Genomic DNA, 15,977 nt, shown 5'->3' on the forward strand with positions numbered 1-15,977 from the left:
TTTGCTGCCTTCACACGCTCTTGGAAACCCGATAATTCCCACTTCAACCTGGAAATAATTTATAGAACAGTGCTCTTTTAATGTTAAAAGATACTTGTAACGTTTTAATTTCCGAGGTGTACTGAAAGCAATGCTCACACTATGTGATGACGTCACGAATATAATTAGCGAGGTCACCAAGCACCAGTTTAAAAAAATCCTAGCGGAAATATTGCCTTACCAAATACATTACTGATAAACCTTTAATCTCCAGCCACACGACAAACAAAAAAATAGGACTCAAGGCAGATCAATATTTTACATTTACGCATTTGACACTTTTATCCAAACATTGCATCCAAACTATACATGTGCTCTTTGGGAATCAAACCCATGACTTTTGCACTACCAACGCATTATTCTATAAATTTTAAGAAATACTTCTTAAAAAAAGAGTTAAATCCAAAAACACATTAAGCATATAATGAGTTTATTTGCAAAAAAAAGTTGTATTTATATAGCGCTTTTTACAATGTTTCATTGTTTCAAAGCAGCTTTACAGGAAGACAGAGAGCAATATGGATGCGAACAGGTTGTAACACATGCGGCTTCTTCAAAACGTATAAATTCTGCATATGGTGTATTCTGCACGGTATTTGTTAATGTTTGTTATTGTTATAGAGTTTATGTGCTTTCACGTGTGTAATGTAATGTGTTCTGCTTTGTAACAATATGTAATGATGTGGTGAATGGGACTAATTGTTGAAGGATTGTGATTTGTGAAAGTGAATGATGACTGAGAGATGTGGTTAAGTAGTTTGTCTTTATTTTTTGTAGTTTTCACGGTGTCTTTCATAGACCGTGGCATCTTCGGAAACAACAGAGAGAGCAAATAAAAATTCTAAAAGACATCTATATGATTCGTGGCCGTTATTTATTGGATCGGTGCAGCTACAGGGGTCATATCGCACGAATACGTGTTTTTCTGTCTTTGGTGTGTTATAAGTTGCCCATGCATGTATTAGACACGTAAAATTGCACAAATGAAAGTGTGGGAACAAAAGATGCATTCTATCTAAAAGTGAATGCTCACCCAGACCTGCCTGAAACGCCTCGTGTAACCACACCCCCACAAATCCACTTCAGTTTGTGGTATGATTTGACTAAGACCGCCCAAATGTATACGCAAGTATGGTGGGCGTACCTGTCAGTACAATTGCTTTGGAACCTGATGTTCCAAATATGGTAAGAGGCGTTACATTTCCGTCACACGTTGCAGTATTCGACCAATCACTACACACTGGTTAACTGGCCAATCATAGCACACCTCGCTTCTCAGAGCTTTGTAGAAATCTGCGCGTTTCAGAGAGGCGGGGCAAAGAGGAGATACAAACAGGCACGGTATGTGGCAAATACAGTGTTTTTGAACCTTAAATCGTGTATACACATTGCATTACATCTAAAACAAACCGTAATATTCGTTTTAGCCGTGTCATATCACCCCTTTAAAAGGTAAGTGACTGTAAAGGTCAGCATTATCATGTGTGTAAATCATTGAAGAATGTCGAATGAGAGCTTTTTCAGTTAGTTCAGTGAGTCTGCTATTTTATTCCTACAGTTTCTTCTGACGGGAGGCTTCCGTAAATATTTAGTTTATACGTAACATTACGCTTCAACTAAGTTGAATGGTGCAACTCAAAAATATTTAGCATTGTGCAAGTTGTAACTTAGTGCCCGTTTAAGTCAAAACTAGGCTAAGCTAAGTTGTAACATACGCACAGCTGGTGCAACCGGCCCCAGAAGTACTTCAGTCTATACGGTACTTAATGGGTGGCCAGTGTAGGGATGATAAAATTCGTGTTATGTGGTCAAATTTTCTAGACCTTGTAAGAACTCTACCAGCTGCATTTTGAACAAGCTGTAATTTATTTAATGATGATGCAGGACAACCACTAAAGGGGTATTTTTACTTCTGCGTCGGACCTACACAATATTATCCGACTGCGATATCGGAGGCTGCACTCTCAGGACCGCACTTCTGGGGCCGCACTTCTAGGACCCTAATTGTTTTTTTATAGCACCACCTACCGAATCGGCGTTAGGAGAGAACCAAGGACCCTAGTTTTTGAGGACCAAAAAAGTGCAACAAAGACAGTATATCCACCCAATTCTAATTACTTAGTTTTTAAAAGGTTTATTACACCGAAATATTATATTTCATGCAATTAAACCTTATTGCTAACAGCTGAATGTTGAGTAGGCTAATTACTGTGACTAACTAGAATGATATAATAAGTAAAAATATTAATATAAACAAGAAATCATGGTATAGCCTTTTCAGTCACTAGATCAACCACATTTCAAGTACAGAGTGAAGACACAATGATGACTCTGGGTTCAGATTTAAGATTGTGTTTATTTTATAAAATCACAACTTAACAGTTGAACACACACACACACACACACACACACACACACACACACACACACACACACAAAACAATATAAATAAATAGACTTAAATTAGGCCGAAGCCTAGTACTTGACCAATTTATTTATTAATCTTTTGTCATACTACTGCCTGCTGTGTCCTTGAATAGACTACACAGTGCATTACAAAATCTAGCACATGGTATTTTAACAGTCAATTATTATGATGTCAAATGTAACAAACAATATAATAGAAACCGTGTCAAAATGAAGAGACATGCATCGTGGGATTAACAAATTGACTGTGCGCATGAGACAATTCATTAAGATTAATTTAAATTACTTAAAATGGAAAAACAATGAGTAATTAACAAGGTTTCACAACGAAGAGTGCTACAGTTTATTGTGCTGGCTAGGGCTAGAATTAATAATCATCCCATAGTCACAAAATCAACATAAACTTGCCAGTCGTGCTACAGTTTCGCTAAACGAATAAACTCGTTTTACAGCATTAGAAGCTTATATTGTGGCTATATATTGCATTCAAGACTATTTAGCAACTCACTTCGGCTACACTTACTTTTCAATAAGATGTTAAATGTTTTTAATGTTGAACTAATAAAAATTCATTCAAATTTGACACTCACACTCTGATTGTCGTCCACTCTGGAAATGCACTCGACTCGACACTTCCGTTGTCGCAGGGTCCTACAAATGCGTCCCCAAAAATGCGGTCCTGAGAGTGCAGCCTGCGATATTGCAGTCAGATACTACTCGACCTACGCCGTAGGCAATGCGCCCGTTTTTGTTTATACGTGTGAGCTGTTTTCTGCGTGGACAGGCAATGGCCACTAGGCGTCAGTGTCCACATGCGTGTTGCTTGTGTAACCAATACAAGAACAGAAAAGAAGCGGTTCGTTGTACGCTGTATGAAGCATTTAGCAGTGATAGTGGCAAGTAAACAGGCACTTTTGCAGCTTGAGTTGTTACATACAGAAGAACATGTAATTGATGTATATAATTCGTTCGGAAATACGTATGAGTAACACGACGCTATCACTGAGTTTTTTTTACCTGAAGAGAGAGGGTTTAAGCAGACCAATCACAGCGCTTGCGGTCCGTGTCGCATTGACGTGCTATTACATTTTTGGAGAGGTGCGTGTCTCTGAGTAGGCTACGGCGTAGGTCCGATGCAGAAGTAAAAATCCCCCTTAAGTAGTGCATTACAATAATCAAGTCTTGAAGTTATAAATGCATGAACTAGTTTTTCTGCATCAGAAATACACCGAATATTCTGCAGCTTGGCAATGTTCCTTAGATGGTAGAAGGCTGTTTTTGTGACGTTTGAGATGTGGTTTTCAAAAGACAGGTTGCTATCCAATTGAACGCCAATGTCCTTAACAAAATTTGTTTGTAAAAAATTTCTAAAATGATCTTTTTATTATGTTATTATGTTTCATTGTGTTAGTTAGTTAGTTACTGTAGTTGTTTTTTGACTAATTTGAAAAAACCTATCTGCAGTTTGATTGATATTAGGCCTACTTGGAATGCACAACAAAAAAATGGAAATGAACTTAATCTTTTCATATGTAAATACTCATATTGACAGTGACACTCAAAAGCCAGAAACAAGAAATCTCAGAGGGCAAACACAACAGAGGACACAAAACACGCACTGCACCAACGCTGGAGAGACTAAAGGACATGTGGGAACTATAAAGATTAACAAGGTGGAGACATTATTTCTTCCTGAGCTGCAAAGCTTGAATGGGGCAGAATTACACCCCATTGCAGTCACTTACATGGGTGTGAGTCAGCGTTCCCTTATTTTAAGGACGAGTGCTCACACAAGAGAGTCTTTGTTATGGGCCTTTAGTGAAAGAATGACTCCACTTTTCAACATAATGGTACGGTGCATGCACCGTTTTGATCATGGTCTGACAAAAAAAATGTGTTTTTGTCTTTAGACAAAAAAGGCAAAATTCCTTAACATTCACGTTTTAATGTACTTGTTGTATTGACATATGGTGTACATTAACAGCAGCATCCTGAAGTGTTTTTCATGCGTCTTTTCACCTGATCCTCCTAAATACTAACTTTTGGGCACGTTTATGTATGGTGTCACACTAACATATTTATTGTTTTGGTAAATTGCTGTGAAAGAAACAATTGATTGCAGCATTGCTTCCATCTAGTGGACATGCACTCAAATAACATGTGATGTGGTGTAGTCTAATCTTTCTACCCGAAAAACGTGTTTAACTAGTTCAAATCGACTGAGATTTATTTGTGTTCACAGAGGACTGGGAAAAGCAAATGAACATTGTCCCTGTTTGTTGGTAAACCGTGGATTTGAGAGTGAACACGTTTTGGTTCAAGCTTTGGTTCAGCATAAATGACGCATCAAGTTTTATTTTATTTAATCCTCTTATTTAATAATAATGATATTTTATAAAAACAGTAGGCGAGATGTACCTGTTTAGCTAACTGCCACTGAGATGAATACTTTGCTATGCTATGCCATAAAGCCACTCAGAGTGGCTGTATATAAATGTACTGTACCTCAAAAGAAACCATCCTCGATGCATTGCTGTTTAGCAAACGTGTAACGTTAGGACTGCACGCGAAAAAACCTCACCAGATATCGTGAGTTTGAGAAATTCACAAAACTGCAACTCGTCTGTCTTCTCCGCGTTGTTATGATTCTAAAAGCAGCTGAGGCGTCTCTCGTTATGACGTCAGTTCTATCTACTGTATAAAGCTTGTTTATCACATTTTATTTCAGCTGGAGCATTGGTTTTTCTGTCATCTGGATAAAATATCATGTAAGACGAAGTGCTAACGTTACGCGCGTGGCTTGACGAAGAATGTTAGACTTTATTCACTCATCAACATTGAACATTAGCCTTGGTTTCATAGGAGGCACGCGTCCGGACGTCCCAAAGTTAACGTCCGATCGGTAGTAATATAACCATTTATTTTATATTTAATTTATGATAATATTAATGCATATTACATTTACTGTATTAAATTAAAACTACTTAACATTTATTGATTCTTTGCCGAGGTCTACCGGAAGTTAATTTGGGCGGGCTACACGTAACGTTCCGTTTGTTTTTGTTGCCGCCGCTGAAACCGTATATATATACAGGATGTAGGCCCGGTTTCACAGACAAGGCTTAATGCTAGTCCCAGACTAAAATGAATGCGTGACCTGTCTTAACTCAATATAACTTGCCCAGAAATATCTTAAAATAAACCAGCGCCATTGTTTTGTCTCAAGATGCACACCAGTAATGTATTCTTCTCAGGCATTTTATAAAAGCGACATAAATATCTTAATTCAACTAAGGCATAGTCCTGGCTTAAGTTAAGCCGTGTCTGTGAAATCGGGCCATAGTGTTTGTTTAATAAAGAAAACGCTGTACATATGCAAGGAACCAGTTCTTTATTTACCGTTGTATAGCAAACAAGCAGTGACACTTACAGCATGTTTAACGGTTTGAGAAGGAGGCGATCCAAAAGTTGAAGCACTTCTTTGGGGTGGGATCCAATCGTTTCGAAGTTTAGTCACAGGATGTTTTAAAGTACTTTTCATTGGTTAAGTTAACTATTTGTAGACGTAAAGTACAAAATGTCAATTAAAAAAAAGGTTTTCGACATTTTTTAAATGTCAGAATAAATCATAGTATAATAAAAATAAATAACTGCAAATATTTGTTTTATACGATTAACATAAACATACAATTGTATATTTATGTTGGACTCAACTGAAATACATTAGCATCAGCCTTAAACTTTGCTTTAATCTTTTTTTATAATTAATTATTAATGTACACACATTTAAAATGATATTAATCTTACAACATGTAATATTGGTGTAAATACATTCGTGGCACATTTAAGCAGCATTAAACAGTCTTTTTAAACCATGTCATGCTGCTGCAGTTTAAAGATTTTAGAAGTTTTTGTTGATGTTGTTGTTCAATAGATAAAATTAAGATGACGACCCTTGTCATAGATATCTTATTATTATCAACGTGAACACTTCTTGCTTTAGCTTTCAACTGTTCCTCTTTCCTTGCCCACGTTTTGTTTCCCATTTATTTGCGCAACACACATCATCATATATACAGATCCATACGGAGAACAAAAAAAAAGACACAAAACAAATTTATCTCACAATAATACTGATACAGCAGACAAACACAGAGCTGTATCCAAATCTTATCACTTCCTTACAGAGAACATCATTATTGAGAACACCACACATTCACTACTGTATACAGAGGTTAGCTTTTGAACATATGATATCCTAAGTTTGTAGCTAAACAGCTCAGTTCACAAGGGTTGGGGCTCCATTGTGGATACACGGCATCATCAGTTCAAGATAGTTGTCTTTATCCATTATGTGCATTGAAGTCTTCAGCACTGGTCTGTATGAAGGGAAAGATCATTGACGGCAAACAGATCACTGTGTGATCCAAAGCACAAAAAGAGAAAGCATGAATGAGATGTACAGCAGGTACTGCAAGTTTCGGCACAAGTGTGTGCTGTATTTACCTAATGCCATTCAAGTGCAAATATACTGAGAAGAGAAAGGGCAGATTAGTGGCTGAACACTCTAGAAACTTCGGCTGGACTATGTGCCGCTTACAGTCGAACATGCAGTACATTACGTGGATGCCAAGATGGGCGAAACAGAGCTGGATTTTGAAGATCGATCCACTGCTGTTGCCTAATGTTAATGAGAGTTCATATGGAAAACCAGCTGTTGAAAATATGAACGTTATGGTCCACATGATATGTTCAATCGGTTTAAAAGACACCTATGGATCAATGAAACGATGTCATTTTTTAACCATTTTCAATAACATTCTTTATGAGTAGTCTCATCAAAAACGCAGAATCCAGAATAAATGAACATAGTCGAAAAGCACTGCGCAAATTCAATTCAGTAAACATAGTCTGTGGAATGCAGACAAAAGTACTTGAAAAAAGCAACAGTTTCTGTATTTAAATAAGTTAAAAACATATTGTTGTATGAATGGGATTAATTCATTAGGGCACCGTTAACCAGTTAAAAAATATATTACATCAGGTTAACATAAATTGTGTATGTTGAGACGATATTAAGAGTTCATCTTGTATACAGTAGATCAGAATGGAAGCCTTGTCGAGTTACTTCAAGATGCATTTTCATACTATCTACTTTACCACATAAATAAACAAATTTTCTTAACCGTTCATGTTCGAAAACTGTAGTGCAACATATACAGACAGATCAGTAATCTACTAAGTACATCTGCTGCTTTTCACTGATCAAATTCAATGTTTTTTAAATGTAGTCTGACAACCCGCAAACACAGATTCAGAAGGAACAGTACATTATTAGCTGCATGATGCACATTTCTTAGTCTTTTCCTTGTGCTTTTACCCACTAAAAACGTATGTACTCCAATGCACGGCTACTGGTAAAACTCCTAGCTTTCGAAAGAATAACGTTACATGATACAAGACATTGATGCAAGGCTTCAAAAGTGTTCTTTCATTCGTGCATATTTGCCTAAACCTCTTACCTCTGGAGTGGAAAAACCTGAGACCCACTTACATATTTCACAGGTGTTTTGAAAAATGGATCCTAGAGAATCTGGATACGTTTTTCTATTTGTTAAAGTGCTTCACCTCTCATCCGAGATTCCTCTGCATTTGTACTTCTTTCTATTAGATTCTATCCATTTCTATCAGATATTCAACAATGGCCGAGATGACTTTACAGATATATTTAACAGCTGTTTAAAGACACAACCTTGACTTTATGCAGCGATCAAATGCTATGGAATAAAGTCGAATGCTATTATTTAAATAGCGGTCTTCTCAAAACATTGGTTAGGTTGGCTTAGTGCATGATCTGACCTGATAAATAGATAGAGAGACAAACAACTATACTGGAGGTGACATGTTGAGGTGGGGCAGAAGATGCGTTTCATGGGCTGTGGTGGGTTGCGGGACATCTGAAGTGGGAAGGAGCTGTTGACTGGTTGCGATCATATTTAGATTTGGGGTCTTCCTTGATGACCTTCTGGATTTTAAGTCTCAGTATAGTGCCTTCTGTCCTTGGCTTTCAAATTCTGACCAGGCATCATTAAGTTCCATAAAAATCATCTTGGCATATTGTTCATATGGCTGGCCAGTAGCCTGTAAATGAAAAGAGAGTAAAAACAGATTTATTTTCATACTTCAATATAAGCTAAATTGCAAAATCTGCATTAAAGTAAGGAATGTTTACAAAATAATTTGTGCTGAAATATGCCACTAAAATGACTAAACAGAAGTCGAAACCGCTCATTGGTCATGTTGGATCCAGAAAGTTGTAATTATTGCAATACTGAATCATTTTCCAGATTAGTTTCCATAGTTAAATGTGTGCTTGATTCTCAAGGCACACGCATACTATTAAAATACTGTGAAGTCGTTTTTTGAATGGACTGTTATTCGCTCTGGATAAAACGGATACGTCGCTCACCTTGTCAGGGTGTACCACCAGCACAGCTTTGCGGTAAACCTTCTTCACCTGCTCTGGTGTGACGAGGTCAGCCATGCCTACAGTTTTCCAGCGTGTCTCCCCCTCCCAAAGCACTGTGTTCATGGTGGAGAGCAATGCTCTGATGTTTCTCTCCTTCCCTTCAATCCAGTCAAGGATCTGTCACACATACAAGGGACATGATGACAACTGAGACTAGACGACACTGTAAAGAAAACTAAAGAAAATAACCAAAAGTGTTCTGGTCATTTTTTTGTTAAACCTAAAACACAACACCATGCAGTGCGAAACTCAAAATACAGGTAAAACAGCTGCAAAAAATATTTTGTATATAGCACATTGTGCCTTATTTTTTGACAAATTTTCTCCATTGTATAAAATGACAACATAGTTAAAACTGTGTGTGTGTGTGTGTGTACTGGTATTCATCACTGTGTGGGGACCTTAAAGATAGTAATACCAGTAGATTTTGACCATGTGGGGACATTTTTTAGCTTATAAAACAGCTTATAAATCATACAGAATGCATGCAGAAGGGTGTGTGTGATGTTTGTTAATCTTTTATTTTCCACCTTAAGTTTCTCTGGGTCCATCTCTTTTGCCATCTCTTCTTTTCTCATCTCTGCTATGGTTTTTGGCCCTTTTTTGTCCTTGCCCCCGGCAAAGCCCTGACCACAGAGCAGGTCATCGAAATTAGCATCCAAAACCTTTGGCCTGGTTCCTGGAAAGAAACAGGAAATTGTTATTCCCCGTAATTGACAAGCTTTTCCGTCATTTATGACAAGACTTGATACATTTTTCCAGCTGTCCATGTTTTCACTGTTATACAGTAGGGGGTGCTGTTATCTTTTGAAAGAATTTAGCATAGCATTTACAGCTCCAAAAACAAGCAAAAGCGTTTTCTGTGTCTTTGACAAAAACACAATTTCCTCTGCTTTTTTGCTCAGAATGTTGTGTTTTAAAGAAAACTTCCCACATTCAGGAAGAGATGAAAGAGAACGTGAACAATACAATCTTTTTAAAGCAGAGGCTTTGTTCTCTCTAACTGTATGTTCAGAAAACATTCTAAGGGCCACGATTAAACATGCTTGCGCTGGCTGGCAATTTCATTAAAAACTGGCTGGGAAAGATTTAAGCCAAGGACCTCTTTTGTAGATAAAGATACATGGCTGTAAAAGTGAAGTGTTGCATACAGATTCAATGTATATCGTTAAATGTAAATGCACTGAGGGTGTTGTCAGTTACTGACCCATGTTAGGTTGTGCTTTTGCTCCAGTGCCCCCGGGTGATGCTCCGCCCCTATTGGAGAAGCTGACGTTGTAATTTGGTCTGTTCTGTGGAGAGGTGTGAGGCATGGATGGTCCAGGTGCCTTAGGTGGGGTCTGGTGGTGTGCTCCCTGGTTCGGAGGTTGCCACTGACCCGTACCACCAGGTTGCCATGAAGGAAAGCCTGTACCGGGATGCCAGCTTCCAGAGGCAGTGTGCTGCGGAGAGGGAGCAGGACGCTGGGGGGAGCCCATGGCTGGAAATGCTCCTCCTGTACCAGTGGGCGTGGTGGGTTTGCTGGAGAATCCTGATCCACCTGTGCGTGAAAACATGCTGGCGTTACCAGTGAATCCAGAGTGTACTTTCACAAAGATTTATACAAACTTTTCCTTTACCTCCCAGATTGCTTCCTAAGTTACCCAGATCCGCAAAAGGGTCCTGAGTGTTGGGTTTGGCCTGGTGGGTGGGTGTGCTGTGCACTGAGCTAGTTGGACTGGTGCTAGCGGACTTGCTTCCCATCCCAAACCCTTCACCTGATGAGATGAGATGAATCATCACCTACAGTTTAATTGTCTTGATCGGGCACAGACCATTTGAATGACAATAGCTTTGAGAATTACTAAAGTAAAGATAAAGCTCTGGTGATTTTAAAAGCATGATACCAGCTGTATAACGTTTCGAAAAACATCAACAGTGTTGAATCATGAGCTCACCATCCCAGTCCAGATGGCAGAGGAGCGAGTCATTTATTTTTGATTTAGTGCAATTGCAAAGGACGCCACCAGATGGCGCTATAAGTTATCTTGTATTTAAAACGGCACTTGCCTGTAGGTGCTTGTTTGTTCCATTCCCACGCTCCTGTAGAGCTCTGCTGCTGAATGTTAACAGTGGGGGTAGTGGGGGGCACAGGTGAACTTCGACCTGTTAAGGAAACATTTTGCTACCTCACTGTATCATTTACAAGTTTCAATACCTAACATACTGATACAGCTATGTTTCTTATGTTCTTTTGAATCTTTTATTAAAAACTATTTTCATTTAAATGCATATACTTATGTCTGAAATTATTCTTGTTTATTATTCATGCAGCACACCCTCACAAACACTAAGCATAATGCACTATATTCAAGATTCCCCTGCAAAAACTGACCTACAGTTTTTAGGCGCCTTGCTGGACATGACCAAGATTACTCTTTCTGAAACGTGATTCAGTAAAAACTGTGTATCGCTGTATTCTATTTTGATGTTCATCTGCCTCACGTATTCCCAGATACATAATACCAGTAACACTTCTACACAGAGCGCATGCTGCTACACGCTGTACTCAAAACAAATGATCAAGCTCAAATAACAGTAACAAAACAACATCTCTCTAACAACATCAACCATTAGCACTAACACTGTCTTTTTCTAGAGGACTGTTTAACAGATGCACATATGCAAGGCTATCTTGCTGTTTGTTTCTGGAGGATTTCACACAAAAGAAGTTGCTGGTTGTTATGGTGATATTGCCCACACTCTGGCAGCACTGAGTGGCAGACACGCATGCCTTACCCATGCCCATGTTCTGCATTGTAGGAGATGGAGATCGTGCAGCATGCAGGAAGGGGTCTGGCTGCCCCATATTACCTGGACCGAGGAATGCCCCCATGAAGTCGTGCGGCTTAGGGGCGGGAGCAGGGCCAGACCCAAACGGGTCAAAAGCTGTAGAATGACATAAAGGATTCATTTTAATTAGTTAAAATGCACATTAAAAAGCATTATATATTTTATGTATATATAAATAATTTATATATTTTAATAAAAATAATTAATTATATTTATTTTATTCTTTTCTTTAAAAATCATGGTTATTGCTGTTTACTAAAACTATTAAAACCATTTTTAATCAAATAAAATATTGACCTAAATATTATTGGGAAAAACATAACATAATAAATGCAAATAAGTTTAAGTTGTGCCACTAAAATTATGAACTGAAAATAAATAAATGAAACTAAATCTAAAATAAAATGTATTTAACTTAATTAAATAATGAGCCTAACTTAATAATTAAACTAATAAATAATAGCATGACAAAAGCACATAACAAAATTGCTAAAAATCAAAATATGAAAACAGAAGTTAATAAATAAAACAATAATATAAAAGTTAATAAAAAACTACAATAAAACAAACAAATATGGCTGTATATACTGTATTTTTCACTTTCACAAGCTTATGTATCAATACTGGTATACATAGAAATTTTCACATATACTACTTTTTGCCATATAAATACAGTCAATTTTGTAGTATTTAGAAATATTTAATATGGAAATACAGTATCTCACAGAAGTGAGTACACCCCTCACATTTTTGTAAATATTTTATTATATCTTTTTATGTGACAACACTGAAGAAATGAAACTTTGCTACAATGTAAAGTAGTGAGTGTACAGCTTGTATAACAGTGTAAATTTGCTGTCCATTCAAAATAACTCAACACACAGCCATTAATGATGGCTGTGAGTACACCCCTAAGTGAAAATGTCCAAATTGGGCCCAATTAGCCATTTTCTCTCCCCGGTGTCATGTGATTCTTTAGTGTTACAAGGTCTCAGGTGTGTTAAATTTGGTGTCATCGCTCTCACTCTCTCATACTGGTCACTGGAAGTTCAACATGGCACCTCATGGCAAAGATCTCTCTGAGGATCTGAAAAAAAATTGTTGCTCTACATAAAGATGGCCTAGGCCAGGAGTCTTCAACTAAAATTGCTTGAGGTCCAGTAAATGAACCCTCCTTACCAGCCGAGGTCCGGACAATTAAATATCTAAAAATATGAATAGATGGTTTTTCATATCTATATGATGGCATAACAATGTCCGACAACAATATAATGAAGGAAAATGTGCAAAATGCCCTAATCTCTAAACCTGCACTGAACATACATTCATTTCAACATTAACAACTTTAAAAGAAAACTAAAGTGTTGTTTTCTGCTGACTTGAGATTAACAAATAGCAGCATCAAGTTTTGACTCTGATAACATTTCAGCTCTTCTGCTGGCTGTTGCAGCTGAAAGGGGGGTTTGTTTAATATTTTCTTTTAGTTAATGTCTTTATTTTCTTTCTAAAAGTGTTTCACATGAAGCCTCCATGCACTCTTTTACTAAAGGTCTTGTTATGTTTTCCTGAGATCCACTGTATTCTTAGGAAACATTCATATGCTGGTTGTTGGGCGGTAAGTGAGTGAGGGAGGGCCCGTGTAGATCGCTCCTACTGGGCTTTGAGCTAATATATTTTCCGTGTCCTTACCTCGGACTGCTGCGGGTAAGTTTCTTCAAAGTGTCTATGTCTAATTTCATAATGCCGTTTAAGGTTTCCACTTTTGACAACCACAACAGAGTCCGAGCAAATGAGACAAACCGGTCTCGTGCATGTCGATGCAGGAAGAATAAATGCAAATCTCTCGACCCATTCATCTCGGAAAACATGGTTTTCAGCGTCAACCTTTCTAACTTTTGAAAAGGACATTGTTTTTCAGTCACTGACAGTTACATCTGTGCTGTGCAGCGAGTCTGTCTCGGCTCTCTTCACTCATCGACGTCTGAACGTAGCAACAGTGCGCATAAGTTAACTAACTGTCCATAGCGCCGTAGGACTCAAACTACTACTGCGCAGACCTTGATGTGCCTGGTATAAATTTGATTGCATTAGAAAATAATGTTAGGCGTTCATTTATTTATTATGTCAAAAGACTTTGAGGTCTGGACGGACGTGTCCGCTAGATGGTGACCCCTGGCCTAGGCTATAAGAAGATTGCCAAGATCCTGAAACTGAGCTGCAGCATGGTGGCCAAGACCATACAGCAGTTTAACAGTACAGGTTCCACTCAGAACAGGCCTCACCATGGTCGACCAAAGAAGTTGAGTGCACGTGCTCAGCGTCATATCCAGAGGTTGTCTTTGGGAAATAGACGTATGAGTGCTGTCAGCATTGCTGCAGAGGTTGAGGGGGTGGGGGGTCAACCTGTCAGGGCTCAAACCATACGCCGCACACTGCATCAAATTGGTTTGCATGACTGTCATCCCAGAAGGAAGCCTCTTTTAAAGATTATGTACAAGAAAGCCCGCAAACAGTTTAGGGCTGCAGCTATCGATTTTTTTAGTAATCGAGTATTCTACTGATTTTCCATCGATTAATCGGGTATTCGGATAATAAGTACTTTTTCTTTATTAAAGAGCATACTAAATATACAAGAGAAAATAAGACACGTCTCTTAAAATGAACAACTAATTTGTTTCCTTTTTAGAAAAATGTACATATTTATTGCTGAAATTGCATACATTCATATCTGTGAAAACTAAACCCATTTAGTACATTTCATTGCCATATTACATTCAAAATGCAATATAGGCCTAATACAAATGTATAAATAAGAAACATTAATAAAAATAGAAAGAATAATTTCAAAGGTAAACACCTAACTTCATCTTATGCATGATGCATTTAGTTTATCTAAATTAGTTTGTTTAGTTTTTTACTATTAAATAGTAATATATTTGTCCACATAAAAATACTGAGTTAACCAGACTTTTATTTTGCCAGGTCGTCGGAAGACATTTATTTTTCAGTGTGTTAGCTTCACTCAGTAAAATGTTCTGAAATAAACTCTCAGAGCAACTCTGGATATGAAGTTCATGTGTTCATGTCCTCATAAACTGCCGTTCATTCACCCAGACACACAGAACAGCCAGACGACGTGTAAATAACATGATTCGGCATCCACTAGTCCGCATCTAGTTTGATGGACTCAATGCAACCAGAAAACAGGTTTCACTCGCAAAATAGACTAAAACTAAGTAAAATAGCAGTTCACCATTTCATTAAGCTATCAGTTATTTATCAGCATGAGAAATACGTGTGAGCGTGTGAACAGACTAAAATGCGTGTGTCTTACGGTGAATGCGGGAGACTCGAGAGCCCTGTAACATGAGTAGAGTTTAGTGGGCTGTGCGTCAGTAATAACGGTCCGTGGGGAAACGCAGTGCTCCGTGTGAACTGTAGTTAAATGGATTAAACGAGGCTTTGAGGCAACAAAAATTGCCTCGATGATTTTTTTGTATTCGAATTACTCGAGGAATCGTTTCAGCCCTAAAACAGTTTGCTGAAAACAAGCAGACTAAGGACATGGATTACTGGAACCATGTCCTGTGTTCTGATGAGACCAAGATAAACTTATTTGCTTCAGATGGTGTCAAGCGTGTGTGGCGGCAACCTGGTGAGGAGTACAAAGACAAGTGTGTCTTGCCTACAGTCAAGCATGGTGGTGGGAGTGTCATGGTCTGGGGCTGCATGAGTGTTGCCGGCACTGGGCTGGGGAGCTACAGTTCATTGAGGGAACCATGCATGATCCCCTCCCTTCGGAGACTGGGCCGCAGGTCAGTATTCCAACATGATAACGACTCCAAAAGAAGCTGAGGGTAAAGGTGATGGACTGGTCAAGCATGTCTCCAGACCTAAACCCTATTGAGCATCTGTGGGGCATCCTCAAACGGAAGGTGATGTCGTCATGGATGAGTGGAAGAGGACTCCAGTGGCAACCTGTGAAGCTCTGGTGAACTCCATGCCCAAGAGGGTTAAGGCAGTGCTGGAAAATAATGGTGGCCATACAAAATATCGAGACTTTGGGCCCAATTTGGACATTTTCACTTAGGGGTGTACTCACCTTTGTTGCCAGCGGTTTAGACATTAATGGCTGTGTGTTGAGTTATTT

General features: G+C 38.3%; 1 protein-coding gene and 1 long non-coding RNA gene across 7 annotated transcripts in view; one reads left to right on the forward strand and one right to left on the reverse strand.

Annotated features, from left to right (window-relative positions):
* The first annotated feature begins 1,371 nt into the window (after positions 1–1,371).
* Positions 1,372–5,813, forward strand: LOC130556502 (uncharacterized). Its single transcript, XR_008963230.1, has 2 exons — positions 1,372–1,491; positions 4,019–5,813. It is a non-coding gene; the product is annotated as an uncharacterized LOC130556502 (long non-coding RNA).
* A 682-nt stretch (positions 5,814–6,495) lies between these two features.
* Positions 6,496–15,977, reverse strand: part of dnajc6 (DnaJ (Hsp40) homolog, subfamily C, member 6) — a 35,715-nt gene continuing 26,233 nt past the window's right edge. For 4 of the 6 annotated variants that reach the window (XM_057337573.1, XM_057337570.1, XM_057337569.1 and 1 more), the window contains 7 exons: positions 11,774–11,923; positions 11,045–11,140; positions 10,615–10,752; positions 10,203–10,535; positions 9,526–9,674; positions 8,936–9,112; positions 6,496–8,607 (listed from right to left, as the gene is read on the reverse strand). In XM_057337573.1, coding sequence (XP_057193556.1) covers positions 8,506–8,607; positions 8,936–9,112; positions 9,526–9,674; positions 10,203–10,535; positions 10,615–10,752; positions 11,045–11,140; positions 11,774–11,923 — 1,145 coding nt within the window. In that variant the 3' untranslated portion in view covers positions 6,496–8,505. The remainder of the gene's footprint in view (positions 8,608–8,935; positions 9,113–9,525; positions 9,675–10,202; positions 10,536–10,614; positions 10,753–11,044; positions 11,141–11,773; positions 11,924–15,977) is intronic. The other 2 variants (XM_057337574.1, XM_057337571.1) reach the window with 1 other exon arrangement.

The sequence above is a fragment of the Triplophysa rosa genome, linkage group LG7 (assembly GCF_024868665.1).
Source record: "Triplophysa rosa linkage group LG7, Trosa_1v2, whole genome shotgun sequence".
NCBI lineage: Eukaryota > Metazoa > Chordata > Actinopteri > Cypriniformes > Nemacheilidae > Triplophysa > Triplophysa rosa.